This window comes from Hippocampus zosterae, chromosome 15, assembly GCF_025434085.1.
Source record: "Hippocampus zosterae strain Florida chromosome 15, ASM2543408v3, whole genome shotgun sequence".
Classification (NCBI taxonomy): domain Eukaryota; kingdom Metazoa; phylum Chordata; class Actinopteri; order Syngnathiformes; family Syngnathidae; genus Hippocampus; species Hippocampus zosterae.
The window spans coordinates 14,373,674-14,396,930 of NC_067465.1; the positions used below are offsets into that span (position 1 = coordinate 14,373,674).

Genomic DNA, 23,257 nt, shown 5'->3' on the forward strand with positions numbered 1-23,257 from the left:
CGAAAAGTAAGTGCCAATCTGTGTTGAAACAAGGTTCTCTGTCGTGACATCGTCACAGGTCACAGATGAAAATGAGGAGGGGAAAGAAAAGATACGTAGCCAGTGCCACCCATGGTGTACCTTGGTTGGACATACGTGCCCCAACAGCTGGAGGTGGGTGGCGAGGCAATGAGCCCAAAAAACCCCTGCTGTGGTAGCAGCCCTGGGGTGAGAACCCTCACTGGCTGCTTGGAAGAGCCATGAAAGTGTGCGCACCGCACGGAAAGAACCAGAGTGCTCGCACTTAAACAAAAATGCCAGAGTGCTGAAAATTATCCAACGGATTTCGCTTAGGTTTCCGAATGTTTCGTTTTTAGTTTCTGCCAAAGCACTTCGGCATATTAACCAAGATTTCAGATCATGACCTTTAGTCCATTGCTATTTCTCATGAGAATGGACAAGATGCTAAACGTTCAGAGTTAAAATAGTCACATACAACATGTAGTCGTACAGGTACAGGAATTTACATCATGTCCTGTAGTCGAGTACTATTTTATGCCACCACTTGGTATACTGACATAAAAACCCAAGTAACAAAGTAAAGTACGAATCCATATTCATAAGCATTTTATGTCATGGCCTGTAGTCCGATGGCATTTCTAGAACGAATTAACTGCTAAACACATTAAGAGCGCAATGTTAACATAAAAGTATTAAGACAAGGATTTTACATAATGCCCTTCAGCCCAAAACTACTGCTAATGAATTCAATAAAATGCTAACATGCTAACAGTCTGCATATTGACATTGACAAGCTGCAACCTATGACCAAAGCCACAACTTGAAGGCTAATGTATTTTGACATGTAAATGTACATTTCACCATGTGGCCCAACATAAAACAAGACATCTTAAGTATAAAAATAGGTAAGGCACAGTGCTAAACCTTTACATTGTGCTTTGTCGTGTACACGTTTGTAATGAGAAATTATCAATTGCTATCACGCTATCAGACTGTATGCCAGGGGTGAGCAAACTACGGCCCGCGGGTCGGATCCGACCCGTTGGTCTTTTTAATCCGGCCCGCCAAAGGTTGGTACACAATTAAGGTTCGATGTGAATGATTGAATTCATTTCATGCGGACTTGTAATGACAGGTATTTCAACGCCAGGTGGCGCATTGATTTGAAGTTGCAGAGCATGGGGGCAGGGGGGATGGAGAGAAAGAGATCTTCTACTGGTCTGATAACAACCCATCTGCAACAATTCACTGGCTAAAATAGGTGATCAACAACACTGTTCTCATGAAAAAAGAGTGTATTACAGTACAGTACTTTCATGCTTTTGTTCAGTTGATCTTTGATATGGACTGTCAACAAATGCAGTTTATTTTATTTTTTTAATGTACCGTAGCTCGTGATGACCCCGCCCTTCTGTCAAATTAAAAGTCGATGCGGCCCCCGAGCTAAAAAGCTTGCCCACCCCTGCTGTATGCTAACGTGTCCTCTCACCATCCTGAAAGACTCTTTCTACATTGAGGCCATAGGTGGAGCAGGTCTCGTAGTACGTGCAGCGCTTCAGGTCATTGGACAACTTTCTGGCCCGCGAGTCATCAATAACTCGGGGGTTGGCAGCGCTGATGGCATCTAGGACAAAAATAGTGTTTCAAGAAATGCCGCGGATGTTCGGCCGAGTGGCCATCATGAGCAAGTTCACCGCAAACACCTTGTGTCCCAACGAGGACCATGGGCACCTCGGCAGCGTTCCTGTAGCTGGACAGACGCAGGAAGTAGTTGTAGACCGTCTGGAAACTGATCTCGTCCTCCAGACTGAAGACGAAGACCACCGCATCCACCCAGGCGGCAAACTAAAGGCATAAAAGAAGACGGGTGTGAAAGAGAAACGATATTCACATTTTCCCCGTTGCTTTCTTGTCTCTGAACAGTTTAGTTTGATGCTCTTCGTCTTACCGTTATAGCAACACAAGTGATCCCAACCCATCTTAAAAATGTAGATCTGACTCACCACCACATGATTGCGGTGTACCACCATTTGTGAGCCAGTACAAAGGAACTTGCAAAAATCAAGAGCAGGTGGAAAGCGAAAAAAACCCCGCAGTGATGCAACATGCAGTTATTCTCATTGTCTTACGAAGAAATCTTCATCTTTGTGTCATTACGAGAGACTAAAAACTTCTCGAGTGGAGCCAAGCAGCACATCAACACATGTGCCGCTCATTTTCAGTGCGTGCACAGTATCCAGGCCAGAAGGTAAGCAAAGCTGCATGGAGTTTTGGTGGACGCAAAGGCTAGCCTTAGTTAAAAGCGTTGGCTTCAGATAAGCAGTTCAAACAGCACTCCACTGCTCGCAAACCTTAACGAAACCATTGGATAAGATGTCTCATTATTAGGCAAGTTTCGATATGAATGCACGATTTCCATTGGCAAACGAGAGGAAGGGAGCATTATGGCTGGCTGGCACCCTGGAAATGAACCGCACTGCATAATTTTGAACGGCTGGTTACCATATTAGCTACACAAGAGGGCCACAGAGATTTTTTTTCCTGGCTACTTCCTGTCTTGTTACCAGAAGTAATAAATCATACATGGAATAAAATTACATTTTACCACATACGATTGATGTAAAGTAGGTCACGCCACCTCCAGGTTGTGGTGACTGAAATGCATTTTTTTTTCTTGTGTCGGACTCTGTAAAAAGAGTCGAGACGAGTGGGAATACTCATTCTTCTATTTTCTACAGCGCTTGTCCTCAGGTGACAGTCACCGGTGAGTTGGAGCTTTCCCCAGCTGACTTTATGTTGGCAGGGGGTAACCTGGACTGATTGCCAGTAATCGCAGGGCACACATAAGCCAAAGAGCATTACTCCACATATTACCACGAATGGATAATTCTGAGTCTTCAACATGTATGTGGGGAAGACAGTGGAGGAACAGGAGAGAACTTTCAAGTCCAGATCCTTTACAACCTCAGACCTCTGAGGCAGATGTGTTAACCAAAAGAACACTCAAGTGTATCAAGTGTAGGAATATTCTGTCACATTTTGTGAACAGTTAAACCTCGGTTTTCGAACGTCTCTGTTCTCGACCAAATCGTTTTTTGACCAAAAATGTCGAGTTTTTTTATACCTAGCCACTTGACTCCTCTCACCTTTCTTACACGAGGAAGTGACGTTTCCTCGGGTAGTGTTCCATTGTGAGCAGATGTGTTCAATAAATATTTTCTTTTTTAAAAGCGTAGTTTCGGGTTTCGAACAGCCTTCTGGAACTGACTATGGTTGAAAACCGAGGTATGACTGTATATATACATATATACTGTATGTATACACAGTACATATACATACTGTTGTGAAAGCGCTATATAAATCAGCATGTAGCTAGATAGTTAGATAGAGCATAGAGCTTCCAAAAAGAGGAAGATAGCGGATATCAAAGCTTATTATGTGGTTTCCTTTGCTTTATTCTTTTTATTGCTGAGGTTTATGAAGATTAGCTACCTTTGCTTAGGTGTTTAACTGCAAGTTGATCGTTGATCCGTTGTGACCTTTAAATGTGTGTGAGCGGAGAAGGGGGAAGGAGGGGGGTCGGGGAGCAGCAAAAGGAGAGCAAGCAGGGAGGTGTGGGCTAACACTCTCTTTCTCAATGATTGCTGCTAGTGCTGCTTCTTTTATTTTTTCAATATGTGTACACACTCACCTGTAACTCTGGAGGTCCTCCTTCATCTCTGATCAGGAGGAGGTAGCTCTGCCCGTCCACAACGATCTCCTTCTTGAAGCGTCCACCTGAGGAAAAAAGACATCCATTCTTGTATTTTTCTTAGTTTTTTTTATTTTTTTAGATCTTTTATATGCTGCCCAATGATCTCTTGAGATAAGGGCTGGGCGATCATGGCCAAAAATAAAAATGATTATTTTGATTGATATTGAAATCACAATGAATAGCAATGATTGATTTCTAAACAATATTTCTTGAAGTGGCAAAACTAAACTACTCAAAGCTATCAAGGTAGCCCCATGCCCATTCATTCCTGCACGTTGAACATTTTGTTCTTGATTTTATTCTTTTTACCAAGAGCAAAATGACCTTGTTAGTATATATGTGAAATTCGACCGTCTTGCATTTTCACTCAGCCGGACCACAAACATCTCCAAAACACCTTTGCACACATTCAAACCGTGACCAAGCATTTCTTTATCATATTATTTGATCATGTTTTGTTGTTCTATTTTTATTTTCACGAGTCTTGGGACTGACTGGGCCTGAGACCTTGGAGACTCAAATTACGTGCCATATCATGTGGAAAAGTGTGTGCATGAAAGCCTACTAAAACATCTCAGATAATATACTGCTAAGTTAGCTACTGACCAACATTTTGTGAACAAAAGACTTGCCCATTGGCCTATTTGTCCGCCTGCGGCACTTGAGAAGTAGTACTGAGTGAAGATTTGAGACTGTTAGCTTCTCGCATTAGCCACTGAGTGGCTAGCTGCCATGTATTTGTCACTTGTGATCAAAAGGTAGAAATGTTGTGTCATATTAGTCATTGGTTGCATTTCCCACTTTTGTGACAATTTAAATTGAGTACCGTTGACACAGCTGGGGGGCTCAACTGTGTCACGCAGGTATCGCTGCAGAGCCAGATGAGCGTCCGCGCCAGGGAACTGGCGGCATTGCAGTGACTTTGTCGCCCGAGCGCCTCCCGCAGCAGCTGCGCATTAGACATGCTAAATTGCGATTCCTCGCCCACGTAATTGGCTCCTGAGAGAGCCCCGGCCCGCTTCCTGTCAATGCGCTCCCGAGAAGCTTCACTTCAACTTGTCGCCCAAACTTTTTATGAGGTCACGTCATGTTGTATTCTCAGGTGCACGCACACGCGCACACATACACACACTACTGTTTACCACTTTGTAACCCTCTGTAGTGGCTTCAAAATACCACTCCAAGAATTTTCTATTATCAACTCTTAGCAGTGGGGAGCATCACCTTCATGATCTTTTCATCTCCAGGGGGTTAATTTGTTGGTTTGTCAGCCTTTTCAGTTCTTATTGGATGCTTGCTGTTCCTCTGTGAATTGTACATGTGATACTCAATTGAAAACATTAAGTTTTATGGAGGCGAATCGTAAATAAACAACCGAGAGATTGTCACACAGGACCAGAATCAAAATATTTTTTTTAAACAGAAGGTTGGGCAATAACTAGCTGGCTAATGCAGCAGTCAACTTCAACACTCTGTGGTTCTTCATCAAATCTAACAAACAGATTGCATTGCCAGCCCTGGGTTAAGAGCGTTCTTTATCTTCTCATAAATTTAGTTTTTTTTTCAAAATAATATATATGATATATGATATATAAATCTAAGCTTTAATGTGTGCTCTCTCAGTCATCCAGCAACCTGGGTCCTCTCATCTGCACCCTCCTCTTTATCTCGCGCCACAACTTTTCAATAGGGATTAAGAAGGCCACGGGAGGGGCTTGATTGTGGGTTTGTTTTTCAGTAAAAATGGATTTATTCTAAGGCTTTTAACAGATTTGAACCAGGGCTGCCAATAATTATGGAGGGTACTGTAGGAAGAGAGAACCAAAACGTTAGGTTGGACAGAAGAATAAAGGGCATAAAGGAAGTGGGGGAAGGAAAGGAGATCAGCCATCAGTCCCTTAAGTGAGCACGCGCACAATTTATTCCTTCCCATTCGTCATCATTTTACAACTCGTATAAAATAGAGATTATTTCCAGTTGCAGATAAAAACGAAACCCGAGGGAGTCAACACTCAAAAGTCAATCCAGTCTCACACTTTGTGATCCAGCGGAGATTAAAACATGGAGTTGGGGAGAAAACCTCATGTCGTATGAATATATCCCAAGCGCCATTTGACACAATTGAATAATAGTCAGTTTCGATTAGGATTGGAGATGGAAAAAAAAAAGCGAGAGCCAACGTCTGCCTGGGGAAAAACAGTAACAGTACATATATTTTTTACAACGATTAGATTTTCAAGCTGCTTCATACGCACGTAAGAGTAAGATGACATGATAAAGAATGAGAGCACTCGATAAGGGGAAAATGCTTAGACTTTTGTCACTAAAACCGAAATGAACTTCAGCTTCATCACACAAGACCTCAGGCTCAGTGAGCATTAAAGGCGATGGATGAAAAATGATTTTCAATGGCTTGTACCCAAATTGTGTTTTACTGTTTCAATGTTTTACTTTCTATGTTTAGTTGGTGAAAAAGTAATATAACGCGGTCCTTTTTTAAAAAGTAACTTATTACTGTACACAGGGCGGCTCGGTGGCCCAGTGGTTAGCGCGTCGATCTCACAGTGCAGATGTACTGGGTTCAATTCCACCTCTAGCCTCCCTGTGTGGATTTTGCAGGTTCTGCCCGGGCCTGTGTAGGGTTTCTCCGGGTTCTCCAGTTACCCCCACATTCCAAAAACATGCATGGCAGGCTGATTGAACGCTTGAAATTGTCCCTTGGTGTGAGCATGGATGGTAGTTCATTTCTGTGTACCCTGCGATTGGCTGGCAACCGGTTCAGGGTGTACCCTTGTGAGGAATTCGGGGATCAGAAAATGGATGGATTACTGTCCACAAAACGTATTACCTTAAAATGGACTACCGCTAGGTAGCAATTTGAAATACACTATATTACATTTAGGAAGTAAATTTTCAAAGACCGTAAATTGTCCAAGACCAGTCAAGCATGTTGATAATGATCCCTCCCCGTTCAACTTCTGCAGGCGGGTCTGGAACATACATCCTGCAATACTGTATTTCCGTTGTCATGATTTGGGAACATTTGTTTGACGAGTGTCCAGAGTGGACGGCGTTTGGCCTCAGAGGGTCCGCCGCGTTGGTTGGCTCTCATTAGATTGCATAATCAAGTGTCCATTCTTTCAAAAGGTTGACTCAGTTCATCTCATCAGCAAGTAAAGCCACTCGAATCAGTCACCTCGGTCAGTCCACTTTGGCCTGCTTAGCAAGCTGAACATTCTCAGCTTGCTGGATGGAGGATGCTTGCGTAACGAACGGGGAGCCATCCACGCACCAGCAGTTATTTTCTTCAGTCAGACAAAGCATCGAGAAACGAGGGTGTCTGCCTGCTCTCGTAAAAGGGATCAGAACAAGGCGCAGAATGAATGTTTTATGGAGACAGAGTCTGCAATGGGAAGCTTATATACTGTCAGACTATGGATTTTATTACATAACCATCCAGAGGTGTCTTCAAGCTCCTTCTATGATGATGAGGAGGAGGATGATGATGATGGGTTACGTGAGCGGGTCGGGTCTAACTAAAAAAAAAAAGGAGGGTGGCTGAGGTGGGTGGCTCTCACACAGAGGCTCAGACCTTGACATCCAACGGCGCTCAATCCACTGTTGCCACGGCAACGCACCTCGGAGCTTGTTTCTTTTTTCTTTTTTTTTTCCCACGCAGCGTATATTAAAAAAACAGCCACTGTGGAGCTCCTTTTATCGGGATGATTGGAAATGTGCACAACATGGCCGCTAATCAAGACTGTCAGGTGCTGTCTGGCAAGGATAATCGCGCCGGGATGATTCTCCTTTGGTGCAGCGAAATGACAGAAAATCCGGCACACAAATGCATGCTACAAGCTTTCCAGTTAATCTTTGAGCATGCCGAAGTGGGGCCAGAGGGCGCAGTTCTCATTATGATCCCGCGGATACGCTTCAGTTGTCATGCTCGCATCTCCCCAAAATGAAACTGAGCAGTCCTTTTCACGCGGCCCAACCTTTACATTAAAAACTATTCAGGGCACATATGATGGAAAATGAACTTGTGTAGGATCGTTGGGTGTCTGGAAGGCCTGCCATCAGATCTAAAATCAAACTAGCAAGCAAATCTTTTTTCTCCTTATTTCTGAAAATGTGTCTGTGAGTTGTGATTTGGGACCTAATTTACATAATACCACAGAGTTTCTTTGTCCCTTACATGATGAGCAAGCGAGGCAAGAGCCACTTTCAAGTGATTGCCAGACTCCAGACTTTGTTGTATAAGACATGATCATGTCCAAAGCAAAACTAAATCATAAAATAGATGTTTGTTTGAAATAAATAAGAAAATGCATTTCTCATTTTAAAAAAAATCCAGTGTAACTTATAAAAAACATTTGATTAATATTTTATTGAATAAAAAGGAAAACTACATTTCACACAATGATTTTAATTTAATCTAATAACATGAGTCAACAAAAAAAAAATAATGAAGGATGCAATTAATCTTTTCTCATTTTTTTAATGATCCCGCAAATATCTATATAGATATCTCAGTGCTTTCCAACTAAATAACAAAATGTCACTTTCATAGCAAAATAACAGTCTATTGCAAGATAAACACTGCACTGCACTGATGCATGACCTTTGCATAAAGTTTCCATGAACGGTGTGTGTGTGTGTGTGTGTGTGTGTGTGTGTGTGTGTGTGTGTGTGTGTGTGTGTGTGTGTGTGTGTGTGTGTGCGTGTGTGTGTGTGTGTGTGTGTCTGCATGCGCGTGTCCATCAAGGATGATGATGGGACTTTGGGATCTTTTTTTGATTTGAAAAAGCTCTGTTGTAGAGTTAGCCGCCAGCATTTATCCATGTTGTCAACAATACACTGCTTCCGCACATCACCCCGCCAAGTACCATCGCCCTAGGATCGCCATACAACACACAACACCCACTCACACTGTGTTCGACAAAGATCTGATCAAAGCCACTCCTGCGATTCATTCATTCCCACAATCTCGATTATGACTAAGGGTTGGGTGCAAAGCCCTTTATGAATATTTTTTAATATAAATGATTGGGTTTTCAACAAATGAACACACCCCACCTGTCGATCTCATGAAGCTGCTGCTTGGTGCTCTTACCTTCCGGAGACTCCTCCTGCACATACGTCCCTGTCAAGTAGCGGTGGACTAAGGCCGACTTGCCGCTGGACAGATTCCCCACAATTCCCTGCAAAAGCAATAGGAAGACAAATGGAAATGAGCGAGAGACGATCACGCAGGCTTCAAAGCTCTTTTGTCACATTTCAACTCATGGCAGCCAGTCACAGTGCAAATGAATCACATTACTGGGCCTTGCAATCAAAAGAATTCAGCAAACATGTGTAAAGATGAGGAAATGATATCATGATGAGGTTCTCGCATTTTCTCAGAACGTGGTAGGGAGTTATAGGCACATGGATGCCATACACATACACATACACATACATCAAGATCTGGGCTGGGTAATTTACTGTACATTGTGTCATTTTCTTCAGTTGGGAACAAAAGACAGGAACATTCTAAATTTCATGGCATTTAAAAAGATGTATGACATACTGCAACTAGCCGTGACCTCTTCTAGCCAGAAGCTGAGCTGCACTGCATTTGTTGCCAGAGCTGAATCTATGAGCCATTACATGCCCTAAACTACTATTGGTACATTACAATTTGAACCGAGCCCTGTTGTCAGCAGTGAACACTAAGATAAAAGTCAAGTCAAGTCAAGTCAACAGTATTTATAGAGCATTTTCAAACAGCCATCGCTGCATACAAAGTGCTGTACATGGAGCGATTTAACATACACAATAAACAGTACGACGAATCTGTAATAAAGGCGGTAGAAAGCACCAAGCAGTAAAATCAAGAACAAATCTAAGTCATGCTGAGTCGAACGCCAAACAATACAAGTGAGTTTTGAGGAGGGCTTTAAAGATGGGCAGCGAGGAAGCTTGCCGAATGTTCAGTGGTAGGTCATGCAAACATCTTGTCATAAAAAGTTAAAATACAACCGAATTGTACTGAACAAATGCAATGTACTAGAATGGGAAAAATAAGTTTAAGCCACTGTAACATTATGCATGGATGGAACATTTAATTCAGCGATTCTTTTGCATACCATTTGGTGTAAGAGGTGTAAATATAACTCCTCAACTCACTTCAACATTCCTTTGGCACTAAAATGCCACAAGGTGGTGGCAAAGTAATCCTTGAAATTTTTTGGAGGGGGGGCCGTGTACACAAGGATGAGGTGACATATTCAGCAAAAAAAGGAACCAAAAGAAAACCGCAAGGTGCATTCATTAATGCCGAACACAAATATATGGTTGTATTTATTACTATAGTTGTTGATGTTTTATTTACTGTACAGTAGTTGCAATGCGGGAGTTGTTGTAGTGATGGCACATTACATGATAATCGTATGCATAGTGAGCTCAATTGCACTCTCCTGTAATTATAATTTCTCTTTATGTTGTGCACGTAATCATTGAGCTGTTAATCATCAGCAGAGCTGGGCAACTTAATTACAGCAACCAAAAAAATGCAGTCATTAATTGCATAAAACGAAAGTTCACCCATTCTATTCGCTGCTGCAAAATTAAAAGCAGCTGCAGCCTGCGGATAAGATCATCAAAGTAAAACGTCGAGCTCAGCTCGGATCACAGTGGGATATAAAGGAGCGTATTTGTACATGGGTTTGTTTAAGAGCTTCTTGGGAGAAGCACGAGCAAGAAAGTCACTTAGCATCCGGGTGATTGGTTACAGGCTTTGCGGCGTTTCCTCCTGCCGGTGTGGAGGGGTTTGAGGAAAAAAAAAACACTTTCAGGGGTGGTAAAGTCTGGTCAGAACAAAATGGGGCTACTACATACCTCATCTCCATCCCCCTCCTCCTCCTCAGATCATTAGTGGGTGCTAAAGTATGGTTCCAATTATAAAGGGCACATGACAGGCAATCTGCATCTGATATTCCCCGGTATAACTTCAGAGTTCTCCTTACTAGTGTGTGAGTAAGCTAGCAATACATGTAGGCCGTGTGCTGCGAAAATAATGAGTCAACTCTGAAAGGCTACTACTACCACTGCCACACCACCTTCATGCCACAGAATTGCTGCCTCAGCGCTGTCTCCATTCGGAGACGATTCCAGTTGGAGTACTGTGGAACATTTAAGTTGTTTGGATTTGGAGACTATTTTTAAAGAATGGCCGTTTTTCTTTTTTGTTTCATTTTTAACCAGTTCAGAGTGTAAAGTGCTGCCTCCACGAGCACCATAGGCACAGCACCATAAGGGGCTGTGCAGTTGCTCACTTGCAAGACAAGACCTGTACTGCAAAACTTCAGCAAGACATGAAATAGGATTTGTAAAGCAATGGCTCTCAGGTGGTTGGAGAAGAGATTTAACGATTCGGTTTTTGGTCTCTAATTGATGGAATGGTCTCGATCAGGGGTGCCAAAACTTTCTTGACCAAAGATCTACTTTTCGATCAACCAACCTCCCGGGATCGACCCGTTCCCACGCAAACACACACACATACACACGCACGCCATGATGAGGAACAGCCTGACGTGGAGGCATGTGAGGCACTTTGGCGGCCGGTTAACTATCGTAGCTCATGCGTACCATTTTAAAATGCTTCTCTCGGCCCTCCAGATTCCTATTCTTTGCCCGTGCCCTCGGTGAATTGTCCAGGAAACAAACTCTGAATAAGAATAATGATAACGATAAAAAATGTGCGCAACAGCTCAGATCACAAGCTGCAATTGCAGACTGCTGAGCGTTAACGACTTCCGGTGACGCAGGTCACGCGCCACCGTGGGTTAAAGATTTACCTGTTTTATATTATTTTAGGATGATAGGGTGCAACATTGGTAATATTGACTCTCTTTCCATATTCAAAACCCAGCTCAAAACCCACCTATTCAGACTTGCTTATCCACTTTAAATCTTTCTTTCTATGTTTATTATTTTATCTGTGGTTTTATTATTGCTCTTGGTTGTAAATTGTCCTTGAGTGTTGTGAAAGGCGCTTGCAAATGTAATGTATTATTATTATTATTATTATTACTTATATTACTTATAATTATTGTAAATTTCCCCAGTGTGGGACAAATAAAGGATATCTTAGAACATTATTATTATTAGTGTACATTAACACGAAAAATCTATTACTAACATGCACAAAGACACACAAATGGTTGTTTGTTTTTTTTTCTCCTCTACAACTCCGCGATCGACTTGGGCCCTGTCTGCGAGCTACCGGTCGATCGCGATCGACATAATGGGCACCCCTAGTCTAGATCCTCAATTCATTAAGGGGATGAGGTTTTCAGACTCAGGTCAAGGTCAAGGTCAGGTTTCCAACCAAACATGATGAAGTGGCATTTAGCTGTTATGCTGCGCGCAAATGGAAAAAGTTGCCATCGAAAGTGAAGTAATTCCCAAGTATGAATGCTTTCAAATCCAACTTAAAAACTATATCGGCTGTTCACACGGGAAGATTTGGTCCGGGGCTGCCCCAGTAGAGCGTTCACACGTGCAAATTAGCTCCGGCGTAGCCCCGGAAAAGAGCTTATAACGGACCAAATTTGACCCACCTCAGGGAGATGGGTGAAATTTGCTCCGCAGCAAATGCTCGTTTGCGAAGCAGCAGCGTTATAAATTTGCACGTGTGAACGCAACTGGGCTAAATTAGCTCCAGAGCAAATGCTTGTGAAGAGTACGTATGGCGAGAATGCGTTGCTTTCGTGCTCTGTCGGACTTCCGAAATGTGTTGATTCATAACGACACAAGACTTGGCTAGTAACATCTTTCCTTTTGTAGGAGACTGGACTGTCTCGGAGTTGTTCGTTTCTTTGTTGTTTGTTCACAACCCCCTGCACCCCATAGAATTTATTTTGTGATTTCCTCTCTTGATTTTCTGTTTGGCGCATTAGTGTTTGCTTTTCTGAGTGTCATTGAAGTCATCGTTCATTTACGTTTTCTTGGGCGGTCACTCTCGAGCAGAAGGCACGGAAACCGAGAAGGAGAAGGACGTGCCGGTCCAGTAGTCGCTTGAGTTGTGTATATACAGTACGTTTTAAAAAGAACCAACATGACAGCTCGTTTGTTTTCTGTCGTTTTGCTCCGCTGCAGAAACTGCCGTGTGAACGCAAGTGGGGCATCCCCGACACTGTACCGGGGCTGCCCCGCTCAGTGGCTTTGTACGTGTGAACGCTCCACACATTTTGCTGCGGTGCAAAATATCCCGCAACAAAATATCTCGGTGCAGCACCGGAGCAAATGTGTGCCGTGTGAAGGGCCCTTATGCCACCCACCACCCCAATTCCTTTGATTAAGGTATTTTAAGCATTTTAAAAATAAATTTCATTAAAATTTCAATACATTTTCATTCTACGGTCTTTTCGTAACGTCTTTAAATCTTTTAGTTGCAAATGTGCTTGAATATTGTTTATATCCGTTCTTTTAGTAATTTTAATAAGCTACATTTTTTTGTCTCGCTGCGCTGCGAATGTCTTCAGTTGTTCAGTTTGTTAATGCTTTTAGTCGTTGTGATTTTGGTTGCGTGAAGCACATTGAGTTGCCTTGCGGATGAAAGGTGCTGTAATAATGAAGTCACCTTGCCTTGCCTAAGGCCTGAATCCTGCGTGTTATTTAGCAAAGGTATGTCACTGACAAGTTATTAAGACACTTGGGAACCATTTGAAATTGTTCCCAAAAAAAAAAAAGACAAAAAAGGGCATAATATCTAAAGGAGATTGATCTTCGGAGTTTTACTCTTTTTCAGAGTCAAGGGGAAGGGAGAAAAGGCTAAAGCTGAAGGAGGAAAAAAAAAGTGATTCATCTCTTGCTTAAAAAGAAATTGCTGGCGTTCGTCTGATGTCTTATCAGCATGAACTTTTGCTTCATCTTTGAAAGTTGCGCAGCAAATGATTGCTTTTTTTTCACAGAGGTTTAATTGTGTCTTTGCTGAACAAACCCCCGTGTGGACGTAGCCAATTAACACAAGGAGAACAAGGGAGATGCCTTTTAAGTCTTCGTGGCGCCAAGAATGGAAGCGCTCCATCAACCCCAAAGCGTATCTTCTATTGGTCGACTTGTGGACATTCACTGTGCATTTTGGGAGCCCGAAGGGTGGAAATTATAGCCAGAATGCGCCACTCATACAGCACCAAAACTGTCACTAATACCACCGTGTTTCCATGGAAACACATTCATTTAAAAAAATAAAAATAAAATAAAAAATGTTCAGCTAATCATCAAGTAAATGTTAAATAAAATCCTTTCAATGTTCCCAGAGAAACATAAGCATGAAGCTTATTAACTCCAGGATCACACTGACGAGAATAATTTTTATTAATATTTATTGTTCTGTTTCTTTTTTCATTAACAATTGTAATTTGGTGCTGACTTCGGGGTCCTCAGGAGGAGAGTGGTTTTACTCACCACTTTCAGTTCTGGCACAGACCGGCTCAGCGTCCATTCTTGGCTGTTGACAAAAGAGTCTGAAATGAGAAGTACAGAATAATTCAGAAATGACAGCTCCTTATACACACTTGTCATTTATCTGTAACATTTCTATTTGTATTAAGCAATCAGGTGCACTTGTGTTTTAATTAACAGTTTTATTTGACATACAAACTGAATTGAAGTCCAAGAATATACTGGGGGGCGGGGATACTGTATAGAGCTTTTTCTTCATCAAAGATCACAACCCAAACAATTTGACTACGTAGTTTTAATTGTTAGCATTCCAACTTTATTCACTTAAAATAACACATTTTCTGAATTGAAATCCCATCTTGATCAATTTTAGAACAAAGGCATGACGCTTATTTTATCAACATATTATAACAGGGCGGCCCGGTAGTCCAGTGGTTAGCACGTCGGCTTCACAGTGCAGAGGTACCGTGTTCGATTCCAGCTCCGGCCTCCCTGTGTGGAGTTTGCATATTCTCCCCGGGCCTGCGTGGGTTTTCTCCGGGTGCTCCGATTTCCTCCCACATTCCAAAAACATGCGTGGCAGGCTGATTGAACACTCTAAATTGTCCCTAGGTGTGAGTGTGAGCGTGGGTGGTTGTTCGTCTATGTGTGCCCTGCGATTGGCTGGTAACCGATTCAGGGTGTCCCCCGCCTACTGCCCGAAGACAGCTGGGATAGGCTCCAGCACCCCCCGCGACCCTAGTGAGGATCAAGCGGTACGGAAGATGAATGAATGAATGAATGAATGAATGAATGAATGAATTATAACAGGGTGTGACAGTAATGGTGGCCCGATGGCCCTGGGCCACTATGGCACTGTGTCAGGACAACACGTAACTTACAGATGTTGCACCGACCGGGGCCAGTAGAGATTTCAGAAATAATATGATGAAATCTACACATCCTTGCTTTTGTACATGCAAAACAACTAAGTACAGAGAAATAACATTTACTTAAAGTCTTTAACCATTTAAGGACATTAAATATTAAATAATCACAGAAAGTTATAATACCATGAATATATAGGCCAGTACGGTTTTTGACAGGGGAACCGCAACGTGGCTTATGGTAGCCTCACATGTCGGACCCTGAATAAGAAATCTCACACATGCGAGGTCTCCCCCACAAAAAAACTTCACAAAATGATTTGGGGCATAATATTTCATACTACTGCACATAATTAATACTTCATTCATTCATTCATCTTCCTAACCGCTTGATCCTCACTAGGGTCGCGGTTAATACTTCAATATTGTCAAATTAATAATTTCGCTAATACTATTAATACTATTTGCACCATATACAAAATCACAAACTAAAACATGAAATTACTGTTTTTTTTCTCACCCAAAATGTTTTCTATCCATCAATTTTTTTTATCCTCAAATTATAACTCTTGACTTAAAAATGTGCATTTTTTGTAATATCTACTCTCAACTTTATTCAACAAAAGAAGGGAAAAAAAGATATTACGTGAATGACTTTTATCTGCAAATCTTACATATGTGTTGATGTTATTGTTCATCAGCTGATGCGGCTGCCTTGTCACAAGTTGAGCTACAGCAATGCGCAATCTGCGACATGAATACCAAAATGACTCCAACAGGCTGATAGTCCTTCTTGGGATGGAACACGCATCTTAGACACTTTGTAAACCAGATGGCTTTATTGCGAAAAAAAAAAAAAGAAAGGGGAAAAAAAAGCTTGGTTGAGTGAACGAACCACTCAGCAAAAATTCAACAAAATTCTATAAATATCTCAATTAGAATACTTGCAATGAGGGAAAAAAAGTACATTGTAACACAGAGGTGTCAAACTCAAGGCCCCGTAGCCAGATCCGGCCCGGCGCCATCATTTTATGTGGCCCGCGAAAGTAAATCAAACATGTCAACTTCCATGATGCTAGCTAAAGTCTCTACCAAAATACTACAGCTCTCTCGAACCTTGTATGAAAGCTTTTAATACACACACACACACACACACAAAATCAACATTATTTTGTAAAAGTGCAATTAATGTTGAGTATTTCTTCGTTTACTTGCTACTTTTCTTGACAAAATACAACTACACTGTTCACATTCAAATGTGACTTTTTCTGCAAAAATGATTTATCTCCCATTATGTTCCTGAGGACAGAATTTACGTCATATTACACTTTTACTCCGATGGAATGGAAGAAAAAAAGCCAACAAAGAAAAAAATCATATAATAAAGACTAAAGTCATAAATTTCTCAAAAAATAAAACTTCCTTCTCTGAAGAGCCCAGCCTTCTTCCTTCCTAAAAGGACCACTTTCTTCTCATAAGATTCAAATATTTTTCAACAGAGATGATTTTTGAATGATGACATCTTTTTCAACATAAGTGTCTTTTTCCTTTTAAAAAATCTGTCTAATTATTATTAATTATTCTCATTAAAATTTGGGTGCAACACAGTTGTATTCTGGTTAGCATGTCCGCTTCACAGTGAAGAGGTACAGGGTTTGATTCCGGCTCTCCCAGTGCCTGCGTGGGTTTTTTTCGGGTATTCCGGCTTCCTCCCACATTCCAAAAACATGCATGGCAGGTTAATGGAACACTCTAAATTGTCACTCGTGTGAGTGTGAGTGTGGATGGTGGTTGGTCTTTGTGCCCTGCGATTGGCTGGCAACCGGTTCAAGATCGAGCGTTTTCTGTTACAGGTCCCTCTTTCTGGAATGACCTTCCACTGAACATTCGGGAAGCCTCCTCGCTGCCCATCTTTAAAACCCGCCTAAAAACTCACTTGTATTCTTTGGCATTTGACTCAGCATGACTCTGATTTGTTCTTGGTTTTGCTGTTCAGCGCTTTTTACCGTCTCTGGTACCGAGTTGTTGCTTTAGTTAGTATATGTTAGTTGCTCCATGTACAGCACTTTGTATGCAGTGATGGCTGTCTGAAAGTGCTCTATAAATACAGATGAGTAGAGTTGAGGATGTACCCCATCTGCTGCCCCCCTGACACCTGGGTTAGGCTCTAGCATGCCGTGCGACCCTTGTGAGGATGAGCCGATCCGAAAATGGAAGGATGGATCATATAATTTGACTATTCTTGTGAAACACAAAAAAAAAAAAGAAAAAGGGAAAGATGCAATTGTTTTTGTTGTGTTTTCATTTTGATTGCCGTTAATTAAAAAAGGTGAGAAAATATTGTCTAAACTCAGTTTGAATACTGAAGTAAACCCACCAGAGGGGTAAACATTTTTACAATTGTCTTTTTATGTATGTACGCTCAAGTATCACAACCCCTATAATTAAGTGGGGAAAGGCCCTCCGCTGAGATGTTTACGAATCAAGACTTGTGTAAGGCGAGTGTGTAGTCTTCATGCGACCTTTTACCCATGCAAATAGTGCATACCTTTCCTGTGTAAGTGGTGTAGTTTTACGCAGCACTTTAACATCCCATTTTATGGCTTGAGCATGTCACGACATGTACAAGAAGAAGAGACCCGACTGGTTGGGTTTCAAACTACATGTCAATGGATGCATGTAAACACCTCCTCGATAGCCGGCAGCTCGTTTTAAAGCATTTCCTGTTAGTTGTGTGGACGACTACTTATTTGTCGAATTATTTTATGGCTGGAAAAAGATCAGTGCTGTCCTTGCAGTTCGCAGAACCGCCAGGCATTAAAAACAAGGCCTAATTGAATCCATGTGCTCCACTTACCTCACCCATAAAGAATGAGCATCCCCAAATGACTATGCCCCAGAATGCCTACAAGGGTGGGGGTAGGGTATTGCAGATTCCCCCGCGTTTGTGATGCCTTGACAGGACACCAGTGCTTTTGTCTAATAGAGAGCAGAGAGGGAAGTTTTGGCTTGTTTGCCTGCCGACTTACTGTCGACTTGCATTGAAAACAACCAGTCAGTTTCCTGGCGGATTACACTTAAAGGAAAAAAAATGCAAAGCCAGCAAAAAAAATAAAAATGGATGCATGGTGGTTTATTTTAGTTGGGGGACCTTGAAATCTATATTTTACCCGCAACAATTTTTCCAACCAGCGTTCCCACTTCAAATTATAGAGGGTGACTTTTAGCTCGGAATTAGTGCTTCTGTTTCCTTCGTTCGGGCATCAAATGATGTTGGACTATCAAAAAAAATAAAATCAGCCAGGGCGGCTTGTTATTGGCTACTTAACTCTTTGGGCTTGATGGAAGTCGTCCATAGAGTGACAGAAATTACACAACAATGTATTGCAAACCCTTTCAAACAGGCTAGGAGAGTAATTTATGTGTACACTGAGAAAACGGACCACTTCAGCAAAATGGAGACTGTTGCCGCTCTCTCTCCTCAGTTTGGGGGAGTCTAAAACTGATTCTGATTCCGTTGGTATGCCTGACGTCAGCTGGAATGGACTCCAGCTCGGAGTGACCTTGAATGGGATAAGCAATATCGAAAATGTATGGATGTTACGGATTTCTCAAGTTTATCAACAATGATTATAACGAAGGACGGTGTAGTCCATTTTTTGGGCCCAAAGTCTGGCGGAATGTATTCTAGCTCCCCACAACCCAAAACTAGAAAGCAAGACACAAAGTGAATGAATAGATTGAGGGATGGATTTATCAAACTATGAAAGTGATCAAGATCAACATACAAACTTAATTTCTACATGTCTTTATATTCTCCTAAAACAATCACTTTTTCAAAATTCCTCGGAAATGACAATGCCCTATCACTGGTGAGCTAGTTTGTGAACAGTCCAGTCGGCTACTTATGGGGTGCTTGATGGCCGACTTGGTGCCCACAGTCACCGTATTGGTTCCCCCTAATCTAGACTTCAGTTGAAGAAACAATGCCTGTAAATGGATGAAATGATGCCTTTGACCCACAAAACCTGAGGCATTCTCTCCATTTTTCATCGTTATGAGAAAACGTCAGAACGGGCTCAGTCTACCTTCCTGCTCTTACTCTTAGAAGCAATTTACAGAGCCAAGCGTTGAGCCGTTATCTGTGTTCTGCTGAGTGCCCAAACACCAAACCGTTATCTCGAGAGCTCAGTGATAAACACAATCAGCTGAGGCCGAAGCAAACATCTCCATAGCTCTCTGCTGTTCCAATGCAGTTGTGACGATGCACCCTCTGCCTCACGTTCTTAAAGTGAGCGTCTCAGACGATGATAACTTCCACCCAGCTAAACGACACGTGACGGTTCAACCGGGAGCCCCTACTTAAATGTGCAGATGGAGTCTGGCGCTACAATGCCCCGGTTGATTGAATCAATTTGTGAGGTTCGAGGGGATTAGTGTCTGATTTAATTCCCATTTCCGCCTGCCGAAAATGGCTATTGAGCAAACTGCTAGAAAACGTGATGGAAAACCTTAAAAAGGAAAATGCCGGCTGTTGACAGAGATGAAAGATGCGCAGACGAGCACCACGGTCCTAACGTGCCTCAGTCTATCATTGACCTCTTTTAACGCAACATTTACGGGGGAATATTTGCATTAAAAAAAACAGGACAGATTTTTTTCTAAAAATAATCAAATAAATAATAATAAGTATGGCTGCAACAGAATGTGCCTTCTTGTGCCAGGGTTTGTAACTGCTTACAGATGACACAGTATGGATCCAAAACACTTAACATGGCGTCAACACCATGCACGTCGCATGCAAACACAGTGAATCCATATCGCATACACAACTGCATTCAGCAGATCAATTAACTCAACACAAACAAAACACCTACAAATGATGCTCATCAATAGCATTAACTAACATATGCTAACCTAATTGCGCTCTGTTGAAAACCACGAACTCTGTTGCGTTCAGTCCGCATCGGACTCAACTAATGCACGAGATTAAAAATCTCTGTCGTCATGAGTTGTTCTAATCCCGGCGAGGTAGTAACCTGCGCTGCGTTGTCATTTTTTTGGGCGTCTAATGTAGTGGTGCAGTCATCACAATTTTCTGACCAATCACTGATTCTTACAAAGCATGAACTGCCGATCCCAATATTTTTTCCCCACAACCAATAGCATACGCCTTAAATGTCCCAATTTGTTGGAATGTAAGAACACTGAACAATACCTGGCAATCAATACAAACAGATTGTTTTAATTGCACATGAAGTAGTGAGAAGACTTTTTGTCATTTCACAGCAGAAGGGGACAGTGGGTGACTTTTTCAGACCTCTGCTCAGGGAGATGAGACCGGTGGACAAGATCGGTTTTATTTTCAAGGGATTGGCCGATCCCCCAAACCCTCGGAAATGAAAGTAATAGTCCCAAATTCCGATCCCGGCATATCGATCAGTGCATTCCTCATCTAATGGGCTCCAGCAAGACAAAATAAGACCCATGCATGTTATACTTTGCAGTTTGGAGGCCCGTTCCTGCCATTTCAACACCTCAACTCCTCCCAACACTTGAATCACCCCACACTGATCACTCAACAACAAACGTCCACACAAAAGATAAGCTTTGTTGATCCACAGGTAGGGTGTGGGGGGTGACGGGGTGTTAGGTGGGCATTGTTGGAACACCTCTAATCCCTCACTATCCCATCCCCCCAAGCAAACCTTCCAGAGGTGTACAGGATCGTCACTAGGAAACACTTCCACTCAGGTGTGCTTAGTTGTCATGGTTTAGGGGTTTTGGGAGGGGCCGGGGGTGTTTCAGCTTCCTGGATCTAATTAGGCGGCAAGCACTTTAGGCAGGTAGTGACAGGCAGCGAGTCCCACCCAGGGCAGCGAGCACTCACCAGGCGCACCTACATTCCTAACGCCTGACTGCCTCGCACTCGGGGATTAGAATGGACAAATACAGCAGGACCTGGCCGCACTAGCTGAGACGTCGCCGAGGTAACCGGTGACAACACAAAAGCAGCGGATGACGGACGGCGGCCGACCTTAGGACGCAATACGACAGCATAAAGTATCACCTCTGCCGGTTCAAAGGTCGATCTACCCATTGGCAGTGGATACAAAACACATAAACTAGCGCACATACTGAGGCTATATTGGAGATTTAATTGTGAACTTTTTATTGCAGCTGCTGGCTCCTCTCCATAGAACATAGCTAAAGTCAATATTGAGCTGCGGACAAAAAGCCTTTTGCTGCCCCTTCTACACTGAACACAAGAAGTGTACCTGAGTGCCTTTAATGACAAAATTAAGCAAAAATGTATGCATTTGGCATATTTTTCTGCAATTATTTGTCTTTATGGGATGGGAGAACCTCTCTCCAAATCTGCAAAGGTTGAATCAAGACCACAGGATTTTTCTTGTTTATTGAAGACATGTTGTTACCACTGCCTCAGTACAATCTTTGTAGATTACCATGACCTGGATGACTGGAGAATCTCCAGACATACAGTCCTCTCTCTCCTGTTTCAATTACAGTGGTACCTCTATTTACGAACGTCTCTTCGTACAAAATTTTCAAGTTATGAAACGCCTCAAAGGGAAGATTTTGCCTCTCGTTACGAAAGAATTTTCAAGACACGAAAGGTAAAAATACAGCATGGGCTGCTACTCGCAGCTCACAGTTTCCTGAACGCAACATACGTCTAGCTACTTTGCCATTGGCTATTTCCGAGCATTATCCTGGTATCCCATTGGCTTGGAGGGACCGACCGTATGTGTCTGTGTGTCGATGGAGAGATGTGTGTTTATGCAGCATCATTCGCCTCTCGGGCCATGATGTGTTCCGATAGTTTTACGGAAATGTGAATCCCCAGAAAAACTGTTCACTAGTCAGGCGATCGCTCACTTTGCTGATGTTTGCCTTGGACATTTTCGAAGGATTGTTAAAAGCCGACGTCCTTTGCTCAGTTGTTTACAAAACGCCAGTCAAAAACCACTTCTGAGAGAGAACATGCACTCAAGAGAGCAAAAAACGATGAGGACGCAGTTCAAAGTTAAATGACCATCATTTTTAAGATAAGAGAAGAAAACCTTTATTTGGAGAAATTCCCAATTTACAGCAGCAAAATTGTGAAAGGGAGAAAGTAGAAGACAAAAAGTATATAAATATAGTTAAATAATATATTAAATAATTACATAATTAAATAATAAATTATTCTTTACTCTTTGTTTTTTACATTATGCACAACTCTCATTTATTGTGCAATGATCTAACTTGTAACATGTATTTGTTCCATATTTTGATGAATTTTCATGCTTTAGAAAACATTTATGTATGAATTTTGGGGGGTTTGGAACGGATTAGCGCATAAAATGGAAAACACGTCTCTCTCCACCGCCTGATGTACCTGATTCCGTTTAGATCAGGGGAAGTAAGGGTACACTTCGTAGACAGTGTTTACATGCGGGCAGCTCAGTGTTAACTGACACCCAAACGCCAACTTCACTTCATTTGAACTCTATTGCAAACCGAAACAGAAGCACTGAGGCAGGCGCATAAGCAGCCTCTCAGTTTAAGTGTGTACTACATTCGGATTGGAGAAGAAGGTTCACCAAAATCCTGTTTCATGAAGAGCTCGTAATCACGAGAGTGTTGTACAATTTCCTGCCAAAGGAATATTTTCACTCAGTCTCGCATCTAATAAAGGTTAATGAAGCCCTGAAGAATGTTGTGTGGGTTCACACAAAAGGCAATGGATAATTATTATTATTATTATTTTTGTATTTAGTTTTATTACGTATTTTTGATTTGACATATTTTGAAACAAAACGTTTGCATGAATGGTTTGAAACCCTGTGGTGTGACAAGACCAAAAGAGCCCAAGTGCTGAACAGAACACTGTTAAGAGTTAACCTTTACACACCGCGGCTTAATAAGCCCTCTCCACCTCTGCCCTAGTCATCTCAATTTAGCTGCATTAGGCTGCCAAGAGCATCCCTAATACAGCCACGGACTCTTTTAATGCGGCTAGTGTAGGCTTGCGCCTTTGAAAGGCCAACTTAGAGACTTTTCTTTGTCTGGGGCATCGGAAAAAAGAGTTTCATCAGCCTCAAACAACCGTGAGAGCGTAATACAATTCATTTTGCCGTCATATGGATCGAACGTTAAGAAACTGACTGCGAGGCAAAGTTGT

General features: G+C 42.1%; 2 protein-coding genes across 4 annotated transcripts in view; one reads left to right on the top strand and one right to left on the bottom strand.

The window, feature by feature from the left end:
* The window catches only part of abcb8 (ATP-binding cassette, sub-family B (MDR/TAP), member 8), a 234,825-nt gene extending 218,002 nt beyond the window's left edge, over window positions 1-16,823 (top strand). Inside the window, exon 17 of the transcript XR_007967153.1 lies at window positions 16,808-16,823. The gene's annotated coding sequence lies outside the window, so the exon portion shown is untranslated. The remainder of the gene's footprint in view (window positions 1-16,807) is intronic.
* agap3 (ArfGAP with GTPase domain, ankyrin repeat and PH domain 3) overlaps window positions 1-23,257 on the bottom strand; it is a 170,497-nt gene that overhangs the window by 67,382 nt on the left and 79,858 nt on the right. For all 3 annotated transcript variants that reach the window (XM_052088386.1, XM_052088387.1, XM_052088385.1), the window contains 5 exons: window positions 14,207-14,265; window positions 8,868-8,955; window positions 3,692-3,777; window positions 1,704-1,845; window positions 1,490-1,624 (listed from right to left, as the gene is read on the bottom strand). In XM_052088386.1, coding sequence (XP_051944346.1) covers window positions 1,490-1,624; window positions 1,704-1,845; window positions 3,692-3,777; window positions 8,868-8,955; window positions 14,207-14,265 — 510 coding nt within the window. The remainder of the gene's footprint in view (window positions 1-1,489; window positions 1,625-1,703; window positions 1,846-3,691; window positions 3,778-8,867; window positions 8,956-14,206; window positions 14,266-23,257) is intronic.